Source organism: Macrotis lagotis, chromosome 6, assembly GCF_037893015.1.
Source record: "Macrotis lagotis isolate mMagLag1 chromosome 6, bilby.v1.9.chrom.fasta, whole genome shotgun sequence".
NCBI classification, from domain to species: Eukaryota; Metazoa; Chordata; class Mammalia; order Peramelemorphia; family Peramelidae; genus Macrotis; species Macrotis lagotis.
In genome coordinates this window covers 1193018-1214551 of record NC_133663.1, presented here as the reverse complement: position 1 = coordinate 1214551, position 21534 = coordinate 1193018, and the positions used below count along the sequence as shown (strand labels likewise).

General features: G+C 49.6%; 1 protein-coding gene across 1 annotated transcript; it reads right to left on the bottom strand.

Annotated features, from left to right (window-relative positions):
- Nucleotides 1-540: 540 nt before the first annotated feature.
- Nucleotides 541-21234, bottom strand: TRPV1 (transient receptor potential cation channel subfamily V member 1). Its single transcript, XM_074192489.1, has 15 exons — nt 20957-21234; nt 20298-20464; nt 20064-20216; nt 19728-19868; nt 15463-15761; nt 14921-15100; nt 12923-13081; nt 12621-12716; nt 11712-11782; nt 10228-10393; nt 6706-6772; nt 6203-6519; nt 5228-5355; nt 1515-1630; nt 541-713 (listed from the first exon to the last, which is right to left on the bottom strand). The coding sequence occupies exons 1-15, from the start codon at nt 21232-21234 to the stop codon at nt 541-543; spliced, it is 2511 nt and encodes an 836-aa protein (XP_074048590.1).
- Nucleotides 21235-21534: the final 300 nt, after the last annotated feature.

Genomic DNA, 21534 nt, shown 5'->3' with positions numbered 1-21534 from the left:
ACACACACATAATCATTTATTATAGCTAAGAATCCATAGCAGCTCAACAAGCTAAGGACCATAAGGCTAACTGCAATCTTATCTGATTAACCTGTGGAATCAAGTTCTGCTCCCCTTGGATTTCCTCTAGGTCCGTGCTGGCCAGCCCTAGGCTTTCCTGTTGGGGGGCGGGAGTGGGCATGTGGAGGTGACCACAAGGACAATGAAGACGAGACAAGTTATGGGCAAGGTAGGAGATGGGGGAGGCCTGACTGGAGTGCCAAGGAAACCCTTTTAAGACCAGAGAAGCAGCTCATCAGGGGACCCCTCCTCTAGCTCCATCCAAAGATGCATGTCCAAGGAAATCTCAAAGGAACCAAAGACCCACACAGTGCAGCCCAAGCACCCGTAGGTCACAGCAGCAGCAGCAGCATGGGAAGGGAGAGGGGATCGTTCCAAGTCACCAGGAGTCAAGGGTGGGGCTCTGACCCCCTTCTCTGCTTCACTCGCTGAACCACAGGACTGCAGAAGACTGGGTGAGTGAAGCCAGGACCACAGTTGTCACTCAGAGTCCAAAGCAAGGGGGTCCTTAAACACTTCAGCATCTTCAGGCCGAAGAGACCCTGAGAAGGGCCTCAGCCGCACCTCTTCATGGGGGTTGGAGCGCCTGTCTCGGCTTGTCCCATCTCTCAAAAGAGGAACCAAAGGAAAATTCTTCCAGTGTTTCCCTGAAACTGAGGTGGGGAGGGAGAAAGATCATTCAAGGCCAGGGCAAGTGGAGACTGACAAAGAATCTGGGGCAGGAATTCTGCCCAGTGGTCCTGAAATGGCAAAAGGAATGGGCTACCCACCCCCCCTATGAAATCACTGATCATTTCCGATCATTTCCCCCTCATTGCTGGAGAGGACCATTAACTCCCTCTAAGCCCACGTTGTGTTCTCTCCACTCCTGACTCACTGGAACCCCCAGTAAGTCAATGCTTTCCTGGGGCCTCCATTTCTTAAAGTGGGAAGACTAACCCCGGTCCCCTCTGAACCCATCCAACACCTGCAGAGAAAGAAAAAAAAGGAAAAGGGAGGCAGGGAGCACAGCTGTGACTGTTGCTTCAGGTATGTCCGGCCTGTGGACCTCGAAGCCTGTTCATGCAGCATTAATACATTTTGTTATTATACTTGTCTGTCATATGGGTTACATTGGAGTCATAAGTAAATATTAAATTCTATATGTAGCCCTTGACAAGTTTTGTTGAGCGATACAACCCAGCAGAGCTGAACACCCATGCTCCAGGTAGAAGGAAAAAGCCCTCCAGGAGGACCTTTCCTTTCCTTACCCATGATAGCTTGCCAGCACCTTCCCAGGTGAGGGGATCACTTCAGGGAGCAGACGATCAAGGAATAGATCTCTGCCTCTCCTCTCCCCTCTTCCTCAGGGGAAGGTCAAGGAGTCAAGCTCCTTGCCATGTGGTGGCTCGGTCCATGGTCTGATCCCCACTCTTGCCCCAGGATATCTGCCTGAGATTCCCTGGGGGACTTACCTCGACTGGACCGTAAATTAAAGCTCAAGGTACGCCTGATCCCTTCACAGTTTCCAGGGTCCTCATTGATGATGCCCAGGTTGGTGTTCCAAGTGGTCCAATTGATCTCATCAACTCTGCAGAAAAACCATCCAAGTGAGAGGCTCCCTTCTTCTCCCTGGGTTTCAGTCTCCCCCATTGTAAAAGAAGGGACTGGAAACAGGAGAAACCTTACCTGTCCTGGGTAAATGCCTGGGGAGGGGTCTTGTGATCAAGGAGCCATACCATTAGCTCTTGGGAGGGCCCTCCAGTCCTTGCACTAGCAAACCAGGGTCTCTGGGCCCCCACCACTTTTAACATCTCATGAATGTCTATGTCTGTTAGTCTTCTCAGCCTCCTAGACTCAAGATTTTGCCAAGAGGGTCCTAAGAGTCTGTGATGGACATGTGTGGCACAGGGACTGATGCACAGTAAGTGCTGAAAAAATGTCAGGAGATTGAAGTAGATGCTGTGATGAGCAGCACCCAATGCCTCAGGCTTGGGAGCTGGTGGAGATGGCAGTGTCTGGCAATGGTGGGGCCCCCAGATCTCTAACCTGTCCCGATGTCTGGGATTTTCTCATCAAGATGTCTCTCCTGTGGTTGGTCAGTAGCTAGGAGGGACCCTAAAGAGCTGACCTGAGAGTCCAGCTGAGATCTCCTGACCCAACACAAAGAGAGAAGCTAAAGGGGGTTTGGATGGATGAGTCAGTGGGAAAACAAGAAACAATGACTTTTATTAGAAGGGTTCAGAAGGAGCATCATCTGTTAAGAAGGTGTGCTTCTGAGAGGAACCCCCAGGGAGCAGAAGTAGGAAGCAATGTGGAGAGCATTTGGGTGAAGGTCAAAGGAAGAAGAGACAGACCACAGAATACTTGGACAAAGAGATGAAAGGAAGGGGGAGCTTGAGGAAAGATGACAAGCTGGCCACATGCAAGGTTTAATCGGGAACTCCAATTGTCCTGGCATCATCTTAGGGATCTCTCTCTCTCTCTCTCTCTCTCTCTCTCTCTCTCTCTCTCTCTCTCTCTCTCTCTCTCTCTCTCTCTCTCTCTCTCTCTCTCTTTCTCTCTCTCTCTCTCTCTCTCTCTCTCTCTCTCCCCCCTTCATCTTTGTCTTCTTGGTTTGCCTTAATAATAATTTAATTCTTCCCCTTATTGGAGCCAATAAGGGAAAATTCCATTCTAGACCTGATTCCTTCTCCCAGGGAGAACCTGGTCATGGGAATGGAAAAGATAGGAGCCTTCCAGAAGAGTGACCCCTCCCTCCCCCTTGTGGAGAGAGGAGACGGCTTCTGACCCCAAGATCATATTTGACTTTTGCTGGGGAGTGGAAAGATAATGATAACTCAAAAACAACTATGGTGGCACTGCTCAGTTTCCTCTTCTGCTGAGAATGTCCTTTGAACTGGAGAGGTCGCCAGGAGCCAGGAGGTGCCCAAGATGAACAAGGAAGACAAAAAGGAGCCTGAAGTACCCTAGATGGATTCAGGGGCCCTGAACCAGATGAACTGTTCCCACAGAAACATCAGAGATGCCATGGTGACATGTTAAAGACCATGAAAGGCAGGAGTATATCACAAGCTGGAGAAGGGAAAGTACGAATCTACCTCTTTAAAAAGGGAATAGAGCAGAGTCTGCCAGCAACAGGTGAGGGAGCTCAAACTCCAGGCCTGGGAAGTCCACAAAGGGATTATCGTCATGGCCATAGTGGATAAGCATCTAAAATGGGGAGCAGGGAATGCCAGGAGCCAGCTGGGCTTCCTTAGGAATACATCCTGCCAGGCTAACTTGATTTCCTTTCTTGATAAGGTCACTATATTAGCAGATTAGGGAAATGTCATCAGTAGGTTACCCAGATTTTAGTAAAATATTTCATTCTATTCTTGTGGAGGAGATGGAGACTTGTGGATCAGACAATAATACAATTAGATGGACTCAAAACAGCTTGAATGGCTCCCCTTCAAGAATAGGTGATAGTTTTGAAATGAGGAAGAAAAGTTCTGATGGAGTGCCCCAGGGATCTACACTTGTCCCTGGCTGTTTAATATTTTTAGCATTCCTTGAGATAAAGGCAAGGGTGGTAGGGACAGGGAGTGTGGAAATCAGGGTTAGAGAAGTTGGTCTAAAACCATTCTGGGGGCCCTAACAAGCTCAGGAGGAGCCAACCAGGGGATGTGGCACCAAAAAAGGCTAATGCAACTTTGGACTGTATTGAGAGGTAGAGTATCCAGGAATAAGGAGGTGGTAGTGTTGTTCAGTCCTGTCTGACTCTTTGTGACTCCCTTGGGTTCTCTTTTTACAGATGAGGAAACTAAGGTAAACAGGGTGATGTGGCTTGCCCAGGGTTACACAGCTAGTAAGTGTCTGCAGCCAGATTCCTGACCTAAGGTCTGGTGCTCCATCCACTGAGCCACTGAGCTGCCCTAGGAGGTAATAATTTCTCTCTACTCCGGTCGAGTCACACCTGACCTACCAGCTTCTTTCAGTTCTGGATCCTATAGTTTAAGAAGGACCCTGGTAAGCTGGTGAGATGCAGGTTTGGGCTGGAGGAAAAACGAACTGTCCACTGCAGCACAGGCCATCTGGGTAGGAGATGGTGTGCCCACCCCTCCCTGAGGGCAGCAAGTAGAAGCTCAACTACCACTTCTCACTACCAGGTTTAGGTGAGAGCATTCCTTTCAGAATGCCCTGGACAAGGGGCCCCTGAGGGCTCAGCTTCCTCTGAGAGAGTGGCATTCCATGCTTCAAGGGGCTCCCTTTGCTCCATCATTTCAGGGACACCAGGCCATCTCCTCTTTAGCACTCATAATAAATGCAATAAAGAGAGCCCCTTCCATCCTCCCCACCTCCCCACACACACTTTACAAGTGACTGGAGCTGGGGTCCAGTAACAGTCTGAAGAATCACCTGAACCAGAGGCAAGAGAACAGTCAGCTAACAAAGGTCAGGGAGCTCAACCTGAGAGGGGGTGACTGATGTAAAGGTGCTCCAGGAAGATGGGGGATGGGATCCTGGAGGATGCCACCAGGCTAGTTCACCTCAGGGTCAAGGGCTGGATTCAGCCCCCCAAATCAGCACTGAACCTTTGTTTATCTGATCAGTCATTGCTGCAGATCAGGTAACCTCCCCCCACCCCCACACACACACACTGTCCCTGCCCCTGCCCAAATGTTCCACTTTTATAGGGAGCTTCTTTTTTGCCCTCTGGGTATGTAACAGAGGTGAGCCAATGGAACCCAGGCCTGGACCATGTGTGTTTGTGGAGGTAAAGGACAGACTCCAAGGACTGAGGGAGGAGAAGTGAGAAGGGAAGAAGTGCTCTTCCTCCTCCCACTGAGTCTGGGGTAAACCTTGCTCTGGGGCTTCCTCCTCTTGGTTTTCTTCCCTCTTGGGTATCCAATGAGACCCATCATCCAGCTGGAAACTGAAGGTGAACCCAGCTCAGTATACCACCCATGAGCTGATGGGGAAGGCAAGAGGCCTCCATTGGCCATTGCAGAGGCAGGTTGGTGGGCTGGTGGACTCTGTCTCTGTCTGTCTCTCTGTGTCTCTCTCTGTCTCTCTCTTCTCTGTCTCTCTGTCTCCCTATGTGTGTGTGGGGGGGGGAGGTTACCTGTCTCTGTCTGTCTCTGTCTCTCTCTGTCTCTGTCTCTCTCTCTCCCCTCCCCATGCCAGGCCCCTCAGGCAGACTCACCGAAAGCACCACCTGTAGTCCTCCCTGCCATCAGGCGTGTAGCCCACCTGCACCAGCTTCCCAGACCGAAAGGCCTTCCTCATGCAGTTCAGAAAGCTCTTCTCAGTGTCCAGGATGGTGATGGCTCTCTGCAGGAAGATACAAACAGGAGGGAGAGGCACCGGGGCCTCAGCTTGGGGCTGGGCCTGGAGCAGCTCAGGATTTCCTTGCAGATTTTTCATTCATTCACCCACATATATGGACACACAGACACACAGCCTGGGCCTGGAGATTCAGTGACCAGGATGCTGGATCTTGGGGGTGGTCATGGTGGGCCTTGAAGGGAGGCTGGGACCAGCAGGGCAGGGAAAGGAAGGCCATGAGCTCCATCTCCTGCCCCAGGATTGGGAACACTCCCCTCCGGCTGCTTAACTCTTCCACATGCTCCCTGCTCCAGCAGCCTGCCTGGGTCTGTTCTTGGCTCTCTCCAGGGCTCACCAACACTTCCTGTGGCCCCCCAGGAGCTCAGTCTGGGGTCATTGTGCCCTCCCCAGTCTCTGCCACACAGCCCTGCTTGACTCTGGTTGGGGACTAGTGATGGGCCCTTGGCTTCCATCTGCTGTACAGAACCAGCCTGACAGGGACTGGAGGGGACCTCAAGACACACCTTTGCGCTATGGCCAGGCCCCCTCCTTGCAGCCTAAATCCCTATTGACAACCAAGCACCCAGGTCCTGCTGGCTGCTGCCCTGAGGCTCCTCTGCCTTTACCTGAGGGTCTAAGGGTCAGTTCCACCAACATATGGAGTGGATTACGCTCACACTCACATACACATCTCCACACGTGCTCACATTCCTCACATACTCACGCATACATGTTCACATATATGCACACACATCTCCATTCACATGCTCACACACGCTCCAACACACACATGCACGCGCATGCACACACACACACACACACACACACACACACACACACACAGAGGAAGGACCTGGAGCTTCCAGATGTTTTTGCTTTCCTGGGCAATCTTGTTGACAGTCTCCCCCATCAGGGCAATGAGCATGTTGAGCAGCAGGATGTAGGTCAAGATGACATAGGACAGCAGCAGGATAATGAAGACGGCCTTGAAGTCGTAGTTCTCGGTGAACTCCAGGTCCCCCATGCCGATGGTGAACTTGAAGAGCTCCAGGCAGGTGGAGTAGAGGCTGTTGTAGGAGTTGGTGCAGGCCTTGCAGCTGCCGGAGCGACGCCCCCCATGGCAGAAGGTCTCTGTGTTGTTCTGTCCATCCTCGATCAGCGTCACCACCGCTGAAGGGGCCCGGAAGGAGTCAGGGGGGCCCGAGCCTGAACCCCTTCATACCTGCCACCCCCAAATGACAGGCCACCAAGGCTGGTCTTCTCCCCACACCCACCTAACATTTCTGTTCTGCCTTGCCTCCCTCCTGGAGAAACTCCCTGTGTCCACCCCCAAAGGTCCACTGGAGATATGCTCACCTGTGGAAAATCCAAACAAGAAGACCATGTAGACAAACATAAAGCGGCACAGGTCTCTCAAAATCATCTGCAGGGAGAGGAGAATCTGGTAAGAGTGGACCCCTGGCCTGGGAGGCTGTCTGCTCGGGTTCCAGGGATCCTGTTGGCCTACTCCCACCACCTGCTCCTGACGGCCAGCTTTCTACAACAGAGATGGAGCAAGCCTTGACCTACTGTCCAGTCCTGTGGGGACTCCACGATGCCTGAAAGATGACTGGTTGGGGTCAGCCCCCCTCAGAGCCAGCCCCCTCGGCCAGAACCAAGAGCACTTCTGTCTCCTGGGCAGAAGAAGACTGTTACAACACTGCTTTACAATAAGGCCATTGTTTCGCTAGAGGCTCCTTTTAAGCCCTGAGGCACTAGAATAGTCCTTCGGGTGACCATGGATTCCCCTCTGCTGATTTAGGAAATCTAAGCAAAACCAAAAACTGAGGAACACCTATTTAGGAAAGAGCCTCAAATTTAAGGGGAGTGTGAGCTCTTTGCCTTAATTTACAATACCAATACTAGGTCTATATCCAAAAGAAATCATTAAAAAGTCCCAGATGTTCCAAAATATTCCTAGCAGCTCTTTTTGTAGTGCCAAAGAATTGGACATTGAGGGGATGCCCATTGGGGAATGGCTGAACAAGTTATGGTACAGGAATGCTACCGAGCACTATTGTTCTAAAAGCAACCACGCACGGACAGACTTTAGAGAAGCATGGAAAGAATTACACAAACTGATGCCAAGAGAACACTGGACACATTAACAACAGTGTGAGATGCTCAACTAGGAGGGATGCAGCCCCTCCCAGCAGTTCAGACATCAAGGAAAACCCTGACTATGGACAATGCCAAACACACTCAGAGGAAGAAAAACACAGAATCTGAATGCATCCTCGGTCCACTTTTAAAACTTTTCTTCTTCTCCTTCCTATCTCATGGCTTGCTTGCTTTCTCCTTAGTTCTAATTCCTTTTACACAAAATGACTAATATGCAAATATGTTAAACCAATTATACAAATATAACTTTTACCACAAGACTGTTCACTGCAATGGGGAGAGTGGAGGGAAGGGAAGGTGGCAGAAAAAGGTAGAACTCTTTGATAGTCTCTTCTCTCTGGGTTTTCAGGGCACTTCCTCCTGGTTCTCTTCCCTCTCTGACTGCTCGTCTTGTCTCCGCTGGTGGATTCTCTTCCATTTCCTGCCTTCTAACCTTTGGTGTCCCTCGGGTTCTGTCCTGGGCCACTCTGCTCTTCTCCCTCTATCCACTTAAGTGGGTGATGCATTCAGTGATCCTCTCTGTGTTAATGGGGACAGTTAGGTGGCACAGCGGATAGAGTACTGGTGCTGGAGTCAGGAGGATCAAAGTTTGAGTCCAGCCTCAGACACTAGACACTGACTAGCTGTGTGACCTTGGGTAAATCACTTAACCCTGACTGCCTCCTATCCAGACCATCTCCAGTCATCCTGGTTCTTATCTGGCCACTGAACTCAGATGGCTCTGGAGAAGAAAGGGAGGCTGGGGACTTAGCACCACCCCCCACTCAAATACTTGTCATGGCACGACCTCCCTGATGTCAGGGTCTTCTTTGAGAATGAAAGACAAAAACCATCATCATCATGCTAATGAGTCTCAGGTCTTCCTTTCCCGCCCCAGTTTCTCTGCTGCCCAATTTATTTTCAGATCTCCAACATATTTTCAGATATCAAACTGTATGTTCAGTACACATCTTAAACTCAATTGTCCAAAACTGAACTCATTGACATAAAAAACCCCAACAACTTTTCCTCTTCCTGACTTCCCTATTTCTGACAAGGTTAAACATCAAAGATGCCAAGGTCACCCACTGTGTCCTGAGTCATCGTCAGCTGTCCTGACTTTAGTCTTGCCACTGGACTTTGATGACTGGAAGAGAGTGAGGCTGATGACTTTGTGTAACTTTATCTCACTTCAATCCAATTCACCCATGATGTTACTGGTCCTCTTTGAAAATGAAGGACAGGGGCAGCTAGGTGGCGCAGTGGATAAAGCTCCAGCCTTGGAGTCAGGAGTACCTGGGTTCAAATCCGATCTCAGACACTTAATAACGACCTAGCTGTGTGGCCTTGGGCAAGCCACTTAACCTCCTTTGCCTTGCAAAAAAAAAAGAAACAAAGAAAAGAAAATGAAGGACAAACCACAAAAACAAACAAAATTTCTGTCAAAGGTAGTACTATCCTCCTGCCACGAGACTTACAAGCAGGAATCAAATATCATCCTTGACTCCTCCCCTAGGCCCAATCTTTTATCAGTCTTATCTTTTCTCCCTACCTAACATTTCTTATCTGTGCCCCTTTCTCTCCATTTACATTTTGTTTTTGTTGTTGTTGTTTTAGGTTTTTGCAAGGCAATGGGGTTAAGTGGCTTGCCCAAGGCCACACAGCTAGGTCATTATTAAGTGTCCGAGATCGGATTTGAACCCAGGTACTTCTGACTCCAGGGCCGGTACTTTATCTACTGCCCCACCTAGCCGCCCCTCCTTTTACATTTTGGGACCTGGGTGTAGGCCTTATCTCCTCATTCCTGGTCTCCTGCCACAGATGCTGGGGTGGGGGTGGGGGTCCCTCCTCACTTTAGTTCAACCTCAACTCAACTGTCAAAATGAGAGGAAAGGTCCAACCATGCTGTGGCCCTACTGGATCAGCTCTAGGGACTCTCTTTCACATTCCAAGCCTGTCCTTATCTGACCCCTCCCAACTTCCAGGTTTCTCCCACCAGTTGATCTTCTGGTTGTTCTTGCCCAGTCACTCTGGATCCTGGGACTTCCTGCCCACTCTCGCTGGCTCTTTCTTCACCTCTGTCTCCAGTCCAAGACAAAATTCCACCTTCTATAAGAAGTCATTCCCATCTCCCCACCCCAAGAACTAGTCTTTCCTCTGAGGCTGCTCCTGATTTAGCCTGGGCCTATCCTATGTGTACTAGATTGTTTGTTTCTTGTCTCCCCCATTAGTCAATGAGTTCCTCAAAGAAAGGTCTGGTTTTTGGTCTTTCTTTGTATCTCCCAGTGCTTGATACGCAGCTTATGAATGTTTCTTGACCAACTGAGAGTCTGGATAACATAAATGTTATCATTAGAATAACTGTTAGTGTGATTTCTTTGCTCTGATCAGACAGTTTTGGGCTGCTGAGCAGACAAGTGCCTGTGATAGCAAGAAGGGATTGGAGCCTTACAAGATGAAACACCACTGAGGCTCTGAGGAGGGGTGCTTTCATCCATGAAGCCAGTTCTTCCAGGCACTTTTTAAGAACCAAGTTACCTTCACCTAACCAGGGGCAGTGGCAGTCAGAGATCAGAGAGCCCTGATGGAGTGAACTTCACAAGGGCTAGGCCAGATTAGAAGGACTCCTGAGCCTTCCTTTACTTCTGGAGACTTGTCAGGTCTAATGATGTTTTCATTGGACTCTTTCTCTTTCCTCAAACCATAAGTTGCATCTCTAAGCTCTTGAGATGGACCAACCTTCTCAATCATGACTGAGTAGATGCCCATCTGCTGAAAACCTCGGGTGTAGTAAAGCATGTTAGTCCAGCCCATTGCCAGAGAGAACACCATGGAGGCCACATATTCCTTGCAATGACTGAAGTATAATGCAACAGAGATCAGGAGAAACATCGACTGGACAAAACTGAAAGACAAAAAACACAGGACAGCAAATTCTTCAGAGAGAACAAGGACTGGCTCAGTATAGGCCCCTGTCTAGAATGTCTGGCACCCACAGCAGAGGTGTGAGAGGGCACAGCAGAGTGACGGTTACATTGGAGATCCTCTTGACCTGTGCAAAGCAATCTGGCCTGAATGTCCCATGTAGGACATTCAGGGACAACCTGACCTGGGCTTAGGAGGTCCAGCACAAGATTTGGGAACCTGCTGGTCTTCCTCCATCCCCAGTCCCACCCTCGCCCCCACATCTCCTAAAGTGAGCCCAGGAACCTCATACAAGGATGATGTAAACATGGGCCTTTCATACTTGCCTTCTACAAGGGCCTTCCCAATAGCTAGGGAGTCATGAAAAGAAGACTATGCAGGTAGGAAACCCAAACTCAAATCCAGGCTCAGCTACTAACTAGCTGATGTATGACTTGGGGAGAACACTTCCCTAATCTGTACTGAGTTTCTCCTTTGTATAAAGAAGAGCCTGGATACTATCCTATGACTGTAAAAATAGATGCTGAAGGACAGAAGAATTCTGGTGAAACACAGTGGGCTTGGTCAGACTCAGATAAATGAGGCTAAAGGTCTCGTCCTTGCTGTTTGTGTCTCCAGTCCAAAACACCATTATTTTAATGGACCCACTTCAGGGCTTGTCCTGATCACGGGGGTCGCGGGTATAGGCTGTGTGTGCCCAAACAAAATGGTGTCCTTGGGGCTCCTGCTGGAATCTGTGTCCAGCAGGGCTGCAAGGTCAGAGCCATGGATAGTGATATTTCCACCCCATAGCTTCACAGACCCAGAGAATGTAGGAGCTGAAGGAGCCCTCATGTTGCCAAGGACCAGTGGGATCGAGATGGGCCTGGAACCTGGACCCACTGCCCCCACCTGGGCCATGACCACTGAAGCTTGGGCCACTTCTGAGGCCCCCATGAGCAGGACCTGACACCCTGAGCTCAGCACTGATGGTGCTTCTCCATCACCTTAACTAGTACACTGCCCCCATAGTTCCCTGGGGGACCGGTAGGATGAATGTGAGCCTCCGCCTCCCCCAGGAATATCTCAGATCAAAGGGTGTGACTTCAGGGGTCAGTCCAAAAGGCCGCCAAGGTAGGGAGGGCAGTGATTCAGAAGAAGCAGAGATCTTGGTTGAACTTGGTTCACCTGACCAGACCCCAGTCACTTCCCCCACACCACTGGGTCTGGAAGATGCTGCTCGGGGTAATGGGATCAGTCGGGAACTTGGACTCGCTGGCAGCCACTGCCAGCCCAGCCCCAGCCAAAGCCAGACTCACAAGAGCACCTCACTGTAGCTGTCCACAAACAGAGTCTTGAGGGAAGGCCTCCGGTGTAGAAAGTACTGAATCTGCAGGCAGAGATGGATAGGTCACCCTCTGTCATTGTCTCTCCCATCCCCCAAACCCCCACTCTCCCTCAGCCTGTTCGGCCTATTCAATACTTTCCTCAGTGCTGGAGGGCCATAGCCAACTGGTTGGGTGGTATGATGTGGGGGTGCTGATAGACCCCAAGACATGCCCTGGTGGGGTGGGATGGAGGTGCTCTTGGACCCTTTGAGAACTGCCCTCTGATGATGGGGTGGGGTGCTCATGGACCCCCAGAACACTACCCTCTGCTGGTGGGGAAGCTTGGGAGTGCTCACAGATTCCCCAGAGCACTGTCCTCTGCTGATGGGGTGGGTCCTGCCTTCTGCTGTCCTTCACCTCTATACAGATACTCAGGATTGGACACTCCCTCCTCACCACCTCCTGCTGTCCTGGGATTCCTGCTTCCCTAGGTCTGCCGAACTCCCACCATGGACAGTGCCTTCCTTGGGATTTCCTTCCAATCACCTGGACAATCCTTAGATCTTTATAGGTGATCACCCCCATTAGATGGGAGCTCCTTGGGGGGTTGCCTTTGACCTTTCTCTTTATCCCCAGGCCTTGGTCCAGTGTCTGGTCACAGAAGCCTATTGGCTGACTGACCCACCTGGAGGAACCACCAGCGGCTTCCCCCAATACCCACTGACTTAGTGAGCCTCCCACCCACATCCAGTCTCATATCACAGCTGAAGGGACTGAGGCTGAGAAGAGGGAATGCTGATGTCCAAGGTCACCTGGACTTCCCAACCCTATCCCTGGGTAGCTGTGGGCACAAGGCCCTTGGCTTTGGGATGCTCTCAGTGAGCAGGCAATCATACTGACCCCTCGGAAAAAGAAATAGATTCCTCCTAGAACCGACAGCAGTTCTCCTGTGACTCGGAAATAGGCGCCAGTGGTGTAGTCAAATTTAAACGGAGGCTGTAAGATAAAAGGGGCAGGAGGCAACAGTGGAAATAACCAGGTAGAGGGCCAGAGGAGGGTCAACCAGGACACCCTTCTTTGACAAACCCCCCACCCAAAGCAGCAGGAGAAGCAAGTGCCAGGATCAAAGGTCAGGACCACCTGGGGAGCAGCCTGGCTGATAGTGACCCTGGACTCCCACCCCCAGGTGAGCCTAGACATACCAAGCTGCCCACAGGCCGGTGGTAGGCAGCACATGTAAAGATGACCATATACACGGAATAAACAAAGAAGTTGAAATAGAAGATGCGTTTCACAAATCGGTCCCACTTGTCCTGTAGGAGTCGGTTCAGGGGCTCTACCAGCAGCATGTCATGGCGGTTCTGAGAAAGCCAGGAAAAAGCTGAGGAGAGAGGGACATTACCCAGCCCCCCACCCCCGGCTCTGTGCCTCCACCACCATCATTGAGTCTGGCTTAAAGCAGAGAATTAGGGACCAGAGAGAGCTTTGGACTATAATGCCACACTCAGCTCTTTTTCTCCTCCCTCATAGGTAGAGCAGGAACTGGTTGGAGCTCAGTCTTGTCCCCAGGGACCTCTGGGATAGGGTCACCAGGGGAAGGGAAGAAGGGGTGGGGGACAGTAGATCAGAGATGGGCTTGAATCTGAATGTGAGAGTGAGTTCACACACAGACACACACATACACACACACACATCCAGCTGTTTCTATGTCTATGCCCATGTCTCTGCCTCTCTCTGTACCTGTCCATGTCTATACCTCCACCTGTATCTGTATCTATATCTAACCCTATATCTATTTCTATACTCATGTCTACGCCTCTCTCTGTAACTGTCTTTTTTTATATCCAAGCCAATGGTTTTGTTTGTCTACATCTAGACCTAGACCAATATGAAGATGACACCAAATCCTTTGCTAGTTTCTGGGCATCTAGTGACAAAAGCAAGGCCACCCTGGCCATATCTTTGATTTGAGTCACTCTGCTTGTCCTTGGGTAAGGAAATACAAAGCAGATGCCAAAGAAACCCAAGACATTGCAAGACATAGTGAGCATTCCCAGGTGGGAAAGGGGAGTCAAGAAGGGCTTCTGGAGGAACCGGTGCTAATGTTATGTCTTGCAGGAGGTTAGTGTTTCCAAGAGGTGTTGAAGTGGGAGGCAACTCCAAATATGGGGCATCATGTATTCAAGGATATGAAGGTGGAAAACAGACTGTCATATCTGGGGAACCAAGGCAAAGAGGACATGCTTATTAGCTGTGTGACCCTAGGTAAGCCAAAGATCCTGTTGGTCTCAGTTTCCCCATCTGTAAAATGATAATAATTTAGCCCCTTCCTCCCAGGGTCATTGTGAAGATTCAATGAGAAAATTAATGTCTAGCACAACCTTGAAGTGCTGAATCAATCTGAACAATTATTTAACAAGACAGTCAGTCAGTCAACAAACACTGATGAATCATCTATCCTGTGCTAAGCACCGAGCTTGTAAAAAGAAGCAAAAGACCATCTCTGCCCTCTAGAGTTGATAGTCTAATGGTAGAGACAAGCTAGTTCTTTCAACTGGAGAGAACCCATAGAGCCCCAGCACTAAGGGGCCTGGGGAAGATTCCTGTAGAAGGGAGTTTAATTAGGATGTAAAGGAAACCAGGGAGAGAAGGAGGAAAAGTGTTCCAAATTCAGGGACAAGCAGAGAGAAGGGCCAGAGTCTTTTGTTCAAGGTCCAGTCAGGAGGCTAAGGTCACTGGAGGGGAGAACACAAAAGGAGTTAGGTGGAAGGAACTTGGCATGGAGGAGGCACAGCTTAGGAAGGGTCTTGAAGGCCAACCAGAGGGCTTTGGGTGTCCATGGTAGTCTCTAAGTAGAGAACAACCTGATCACATCTGCAATTTAGGAAGTTCATTCTGGTGGCTGAATGGAGGATGGACTGAGGGGAAGAGACTAGAGGCAGGTTGACCCCCAAGCAAGTCCTGCAATTGTCCAGGTGTGAAGGGTCAGAAGAGGGGAGGGGGTTCAAGAGTTGTTACAAATTACAGATTCTGGCCACAGATTAGATATATGGGATAAGAGATGGTGGAGAGTCCAGTCTGCCTCCTAGGTCACCCAGCTCCTGGTCCTCAGGTGCCCAGCCCTGAGGCCCTGCTTCCCCAGGCCCTGGTTCTCAGGTGCCCAGCCCCTGGGCCCTCTTTCCCTGGTCCCTTGCACTCACTGGGGTCTCACTGCTGCTGTAGGCGATCACCTCTAGCACAGAGTTCTTATCGCAGGTGTCGATACAGGACAGATCATAAAGGGATGAGTGGACTGGTCCATAGGCCCACTCGGTAAACTTCCTAGAGAGATGTCTGCACTCTGGCTCCTGGATTTCTCGACGGAGAATGTAGGCCAGGACCTAGGCAGAGAAACAGGCAGTTCACCCCCTGTGCTGCCACAGGTGAGTGGGGACGCTTGAGACCAGCAACTGCTGCCTGGACGAGGCCTCTGTGTCCTGGTCTTCCCAAAGCCTGACCATGGTCACAGTCCCAGATAAAGCTGCCCCTGAGCCCCAAGGCTGCCAGAACAGAGCATGCGATATCCTTCCTGCTGCAGCCCAGGCCAGACCTCTGTGGCTTAGCAGTGGCAGAACCTAGCTTGGGAGATCTGCCCTGGCCTTTGCCTGGTCCCCGGGGCTGCCCCTCTGTCCCCATTCCCCCACTGGGGATCCTTTGCCAGCAGACCCCAATTATCTGAGGCTCTCTAACCCACACCACCTACCCCGATCTTCCCACTCTTGGCAGCTAGTGCCAGTGGTGTGAGCCCCTTCTTGTTGGTGATCTCCTCCAGCTTCAGGGTGGGTTGACTTTTGGCTCCAAGTATCAGGAGGTCATTGTACATACTTGTCACAAACTTGGTGTTTTCGGCAGTGTTGTCGGCCACTTCCACCAGGGCATGGAGGACAGTGTTGCCCACAGAGTCCTTGGCCTCGATGTCTGCAGGCTGGTGGGGATTCTGGAGCAGGTACTGCACAATGCCCAGCTGGTTGGTGCAGGCCGCCAGAGAGAGGGGCAGCTCGCCTGGGGACCAAGCTCACAGTAAGGCTCAGGTCGATGGCCTCAGGGCAGGGGGTGCCCCACTGCACTGCCTTGAAGAGCCTCAGCTCAGAGATACTGGACAATGCCCCATGACCTCCCCCAGGGTCCTTCCCACTGTTGGTCGTGTTCCAGAGTCAAGGCTCTTACATTAGCCATATACCTCCCACCTAAAAGCCAGGCTGACCAAAATTGTGGGGTCTTCTGGGCAGAAGACAAATCCACCTGATTGCTAAAAAGATGGGGAAGACAAGACTGAGAGAGCGGGACCACTGAGCTGAGGATCTCCCAGGGCTGGAGGGCAGGGGGAGGGGAGAGAGTCAAGGTAGAGGAAACAAGAGCTGTACTGGGACCTGTAGATGGAGATGAACTGAGGCACTGTGCTGCCCTCAATGAGCTTACAATTGAATGGGGGACAATACAAGGGGGAAGGGAAAGGGAATGGGTATATATCAAGCACTGAATAGGTACCAGGTCCTATGCTAAATGCTTTACAAATTCATCTCAAGGTACAGTGAGTCAGATTCAACAGGACAACTGGAAGGCCTAAGAAGAGGGGACACCTGAGGCACAGGGATCAGAGAAAATAAGATCAGGACAGAAGGCAGAGAGCACAACAAGGTGACTGGAATTGATTGTGCATAATGGGGAGAAATGTGAAATGAGACCAGACAGGTGGGTCAAAGTCAGACCATGTAGGGCTTGGAATATCTGAATAAGACTGAGATGATAGATATATAACTAGATAGATACACACTCACACACACACACATATATGCACATACATACAGGCAGAAAGACAGACAGGTGGCAGGATGGGTGGGTGATACAGGGAGACAGACAGATGACAGACACATACAGATAATAGGCAGACTGATCATAGATCAGCATACACAGATATGTAAATGGTGGATCACTAGATAGGGAAGCAGATGGTTATGCAGATATGTAGATGGATAGATAGATAGGTAGAGAGATAGAACTTTTATTAAATACTTCTACTAAGCACAAGGAATGCACATGCAAACCAACCCAACAGCCCCCGCCCTGCCAAAAAATGATTAGTTGCTGGATAAAAAATAATCAAGGTCAATCAAGGGATAAGATTAGATGTACAACACGCAAGAGGAAACACAGTATCTTAATGTTATATTAATATTATATTAATGTTGGGTTATTATCCAACTACTGTAAGGAGTCACCATCTGATAAAAACTGCTGGGAAAGTTGGGCAGTATTCTGGCAGAAACAAAGTTTAGATAGACAATTCACACCACATACCAAAAGAACTATGACTGGATACATGATTTAGACATAAAGGTGAGACTGTAAGCAAATCAAAAGAGCAAGGAAGAAATTAACTTTCAGATCTATGGAACAAGAAGAGTCTATGACTACATAAGCAAGAGAGAAGAGAATAGGAAATAAAATGGACAATTTGGACTCTGTAAAATTAAAGCGTTTGCACCAAAAAATACTGAATAATGAGATAATAAACCACTAGTCCAGAAGATTGATAAAAGGTGATGGACTTAGAAAGAAACAAACATTTTTGGACATGGCCCATGTAAGAATTTGTTTTGCTGAACTATATATATTTGTTATATTTTCTTTTTCATTTTTTCTATTCTTTATGAGGTGAGGGATAGTAGAAAGGACAGATAATAAATGTTTGTAAAAATCAATTAATATTTTAAAAAGAAAAATATACACAAAAGATGGTTATTGTCCAAAAGGAGTTTAAGTTATAATGGGGAAAGAGACCATGGGAAAAGGACCTGGAGACCAAAGAGGGCTATGAATTGGAGCTTGTGACCAAGCAAGAAGGTCATCAATCAAACCATGCCAGGGCAAGGGGAAGACAAAAGAACAAGCATTTATTAAGTCTGACACTCTCACTGATCCTCCTAACAGTCTTCAGAGGGAGGTGTTACAATCCCATTTTACAGATGAGGACACTGAGGCAAGCAGAGTTTTAATGACTTGCCCCCGGTCATTTAGTTAGCATAAGTGTCTGAAGCCAGATTTGAATTCAGATCTGCCTGACTCCAGGTTCAGTGCTCTTTCCATCTAGCCATGGTGGGGAGGAGATAGTGGGGAGATAATGGTTGGGAAGAAAGAGAAGCTCTCTTCTTCAGGTGGAAATAGGGAGTTACTAATATTGGGCAGTGTAAGAACAGAGCTCTCCCTTCATGAGAAGGGATAGGTTCCATTGGGAAAGACTTGGTTGGAAATCGTTCTTAGGAGAAGCCCCTTGGCCCAGGGTCAGAAGGGCAGCAGGGTAAGTGGAGAGGAGAGATGACCAAGGGGGAATGGTAGGTCTTAGTGAAAGGGGAAAGGAGAACAAAGAGTTAGAAATGACCCTGAGGTCCAAACCCAGGGCACTGGAAGGATGGGACACCATCAAGCCACCAGAAGAAGGTTCTGGGGGGAGATGGAGTTGTCTAGAGAGAGAAGCAAATCCAAAACAGCTTTAGGGAGGCTTCCACATTAAAAGGCAAAAGGATGTGTCTAGCAAGAGGAGTTTGTGCCAGAATGAGGAGCACTCAGTGGAGGCAGATGCCACAGGGGTCAGGGAAGACAAGGACTGTGAAATGACCCCTGCCCTCTGGCCCAGGTTTCAGCATCTCCCCCTCCTGGTTCACCTAGTAGAGAGGTGTGAGGAGAGAGAAAGCTGGCATTACCAAAGGGGAGTAAGATGGTTAGAAGATCACAAAGTGGGGAGCAGGATCAGCTAGGAAATGCCCTGAAAACCAACCCAAGGATCCTTCCGGCTCCCAACTAGCTGTTCTGACACTCTCCTCCTCAACTGCTTCCTTGGTTTCCTTCCCATCTTGCCTCAAATCCCACACTTGCTACAAGAAGCTTTTACTGACCCCCTTAAATTCTAGGGCCTTCCCCTCTGAGATTAGCCTCATGTCATCCTGCCTGCAGCACATCTGCACTGAGTTTTTTACACATTGTCTTCCCCATTAGACTGGAAGCTTCTTGAAGGCAGGGCCTATCTTTTGCCTTCCTCCGTCTCCCCAAGGCTTAGCATGGTGCCCCCACATAGCAGGTGTTTAATCAGGGCTAGGTGATTTAGTGACTAGAGGCCAGAGCAAGACTTGGTCTAAAGTTGCTTTAGTCAATCAATGGACATAGAAACCAGACTCCAAAGAGCTGAGTGGAGAGAAGGGCAGGAAGTGGAGGGTCCATATTAGTCCTCAGAGTCTGGAGAGGGATATTGTCAAGTGTGATTTCCCACTCTAGTCCTTTCCTATCCTTAGCCTTTCCCTCTTCTTGGCCAATAGACTCTCAATTTTCAGTGAGAACCCAGTCCTCTGGCAGGAGCCTCCCACAGCAACAGAAACAGTGAAGGGTAATGGTGAGGCACTGGGTCCATGGAGAGTATCTTTGCCCTGCTACCTTCAAAGGAACCACAGGGATGAAGAATGAAGACTGAGACCCCAGAAAATCAGGAATTCCCAGCAGTCTTCCCCACCTGTCTTCAAGCACTCGATCAGGTTGACCCATACCAGTCAGAGACAAACAGAATTAGGAAGGCTTGGAAATCCCAAGACTCATCCAAAAGCACAAAGGGAGGGCTTTGGAACGCTCAGTGAACATCACAGGAAATTACAGATCTGTAGGAAATGACACCAAGAAGTATGAACTGATGCAAAGGGATGTGAGCAAAGCCAAGAAAGCAATGCACCAAATGAGGAAAATGGAGTAAAGGAGATAAAAGCCACAGAGAAGAACCTAAATGGAATCGATGGGAGAAGATCCCCTCTTGCGATAGAGGGGTCTATGTGTGGACAAATGGATTCACAACATCTTTGTTATAAGGGATCCTTCTCTGGGAGTGGTGAGAAGGAAGCATGCAGAGGAGATGGACCTGATGTGAAAACAAAAGATATCAATAAAAAGGTTTAAAAAGAATCAGTGCCCATCACATATTGTGCCTACCAAAATAAAAACCAGGTCTTCCTTTGGTTTTCTTAAAGAAGTCTCCATGGGCTGCAGCATGAACATCGGCACCATTTTCCACCAGGAGGGTCACCAGGGCCATATTCCGCCTCTCAATGGCAATGTGGAGAGCTGTCTGGCCTGGGGCAAAGTCCACAAGGACTCAGTCAGTGTCGCCACTCTGCTGAGCACTGTACCCAAGCCCTGCTCTCAGGGAGCTTGCTAAGGAGACCCTTCATAAATGGTAGTTAGACTGACAGGTTGTTAGACCTGCCCATAAGGCCAGAGTCCCCAGGGTTTCTCAGGCACAAAATGGTCCCCCACTTCCTCCCTCACCCTTGTAGTAGCTATCTGTGTAGCTGGCATTCACAAACTCCTTCAGGTTGCCCGTCTGCCTGGCGATTTCCAGAAGGAGGGGGATGGTCTCATTCTTGCCATTCTGGAGGTTCAGCATGGCTTTGAGCAGGCAAGTCTTCCCTGTTTCTGGATCTAGGACCCAAAATCAGGGTCATTGGCACATGTTCACCCCAGGACCCTTCCCTTCCTAGGGGTGGAGATGGCAAGTCCTACCTTTGAACTCACTGTCTGTGAGCTTCTTCAGACTCCGATGGAGGTAGACCAGCAGGTCTCTGAGTTCCTCACAGCTGCCCTGGGCCACAGCCTCAAAGATCTTCCGGCGATCATAGAGCTTGAGGCATTTTTCCGAGTTGGTGGGAATGGTGTCTTGAGATAACTGCCTGGGAGGGCCCAGTAGAGACAGGGGACAGAGGGGATGAGCGAGTCAAAGGAAGATCCAGTCTTCTGCTTCTCCTCTTCATGCCCCATCCCAGGTTGGCCCAACCCAACCACCCAATGCTGAGGCCTCACCCTTCAGAAGAAAAAAAAAGCAGATTAACTATTTTATGAAGTCCAATCTAAATTAAAAGCCGCAAATGAGTCAGAATGGAAGCTATCTGCTCTTTGTCTCACTGGATAGTTCCCTGCCATTTGCATTTGGGAATGTAAGCCTGCCTGGAAGCAGGCGACTGGACCTGAAGACCTCTTTAAGTCCTGCACCTGCTGCAGCTTAGGTCATAGAATGAACTCAAAGCCCAGGTCAAACTTCTGACTTATAGCATCCGAGGACAAAGTCAGCTGAACAGGATATGTCCCGCACTGGAAGGAGGGCAGATGCCAAGGCCTGAAGAGCTATTTCTTGGGGATCCCCAGGGACTGGGATGGAAACTTACCAGGAAAACTGATCATTACACTGTGGCCTTTCCACCATGGGGCTGAACTTGATGATGGGGTTTGGAGTTGGCTCCCCTTCCATCACCGAAGACTCCTCTGAATTACACCTGCCCAAGAGGCGACTCCGGCTCCAGGCTGTCAAGGAGGTGTGGCTTTTGGGTGGTGGGGTCTTAAAGGCTGAGGCATTTTCGGGGTTGCTCGGGTAGGGCTCTGCTTGGGGAGTTTCTTCCAGGGTCTCATCAGGAATTTCTGCCTCATCTGTACCCAACTTCTTCATCTTTGCCAGGAGTCACAAGTTAGACTGCAGGGAAACCAAGAAGAAACCCAGTTTCTATATCTAGTCCTACCATGGCCATCAGCACCATCATCAAGGCTGGTATGTTTTTTTATCATATTTAGGGACTCCAGGAACATTATCCCCATTTTACAAATGAAGAAACTGAGGATCAAAGATGCCATGACAGGTGGTCACAATAGGAAGCAGGGTTCCAACCACAGTATCCCTTATTCTTTGACCTTTTAAAGACTGTCCTGTACCTTGCCCTCCCCTCCCCTCTAGGCGTCTGAGACCCCAGGA

Coding starts and splice junctions, on each gene's coding strand:
- TRPV1 (XM_074192489.1), bottom strand. CDS start 21,234: ATGAAGAAGTTGGGTACAGATGAGGCAGAAATTCCTGATGAGACCCTG. Junction 6,520..6,705: donor CTTGTTTGGATTTTCCACAG/GTGAGCATATCT, acceptor GGGCCCCTTCAG/CGGTGGTGACGCTGATCGAG. Junction 714..1,514: donor TAATTTACGGTCCAGTCGAG/GTAAGTCCCCCA, acceptor TCCCCACCTCAG/TTTCAGGGAAACACTGGAAG.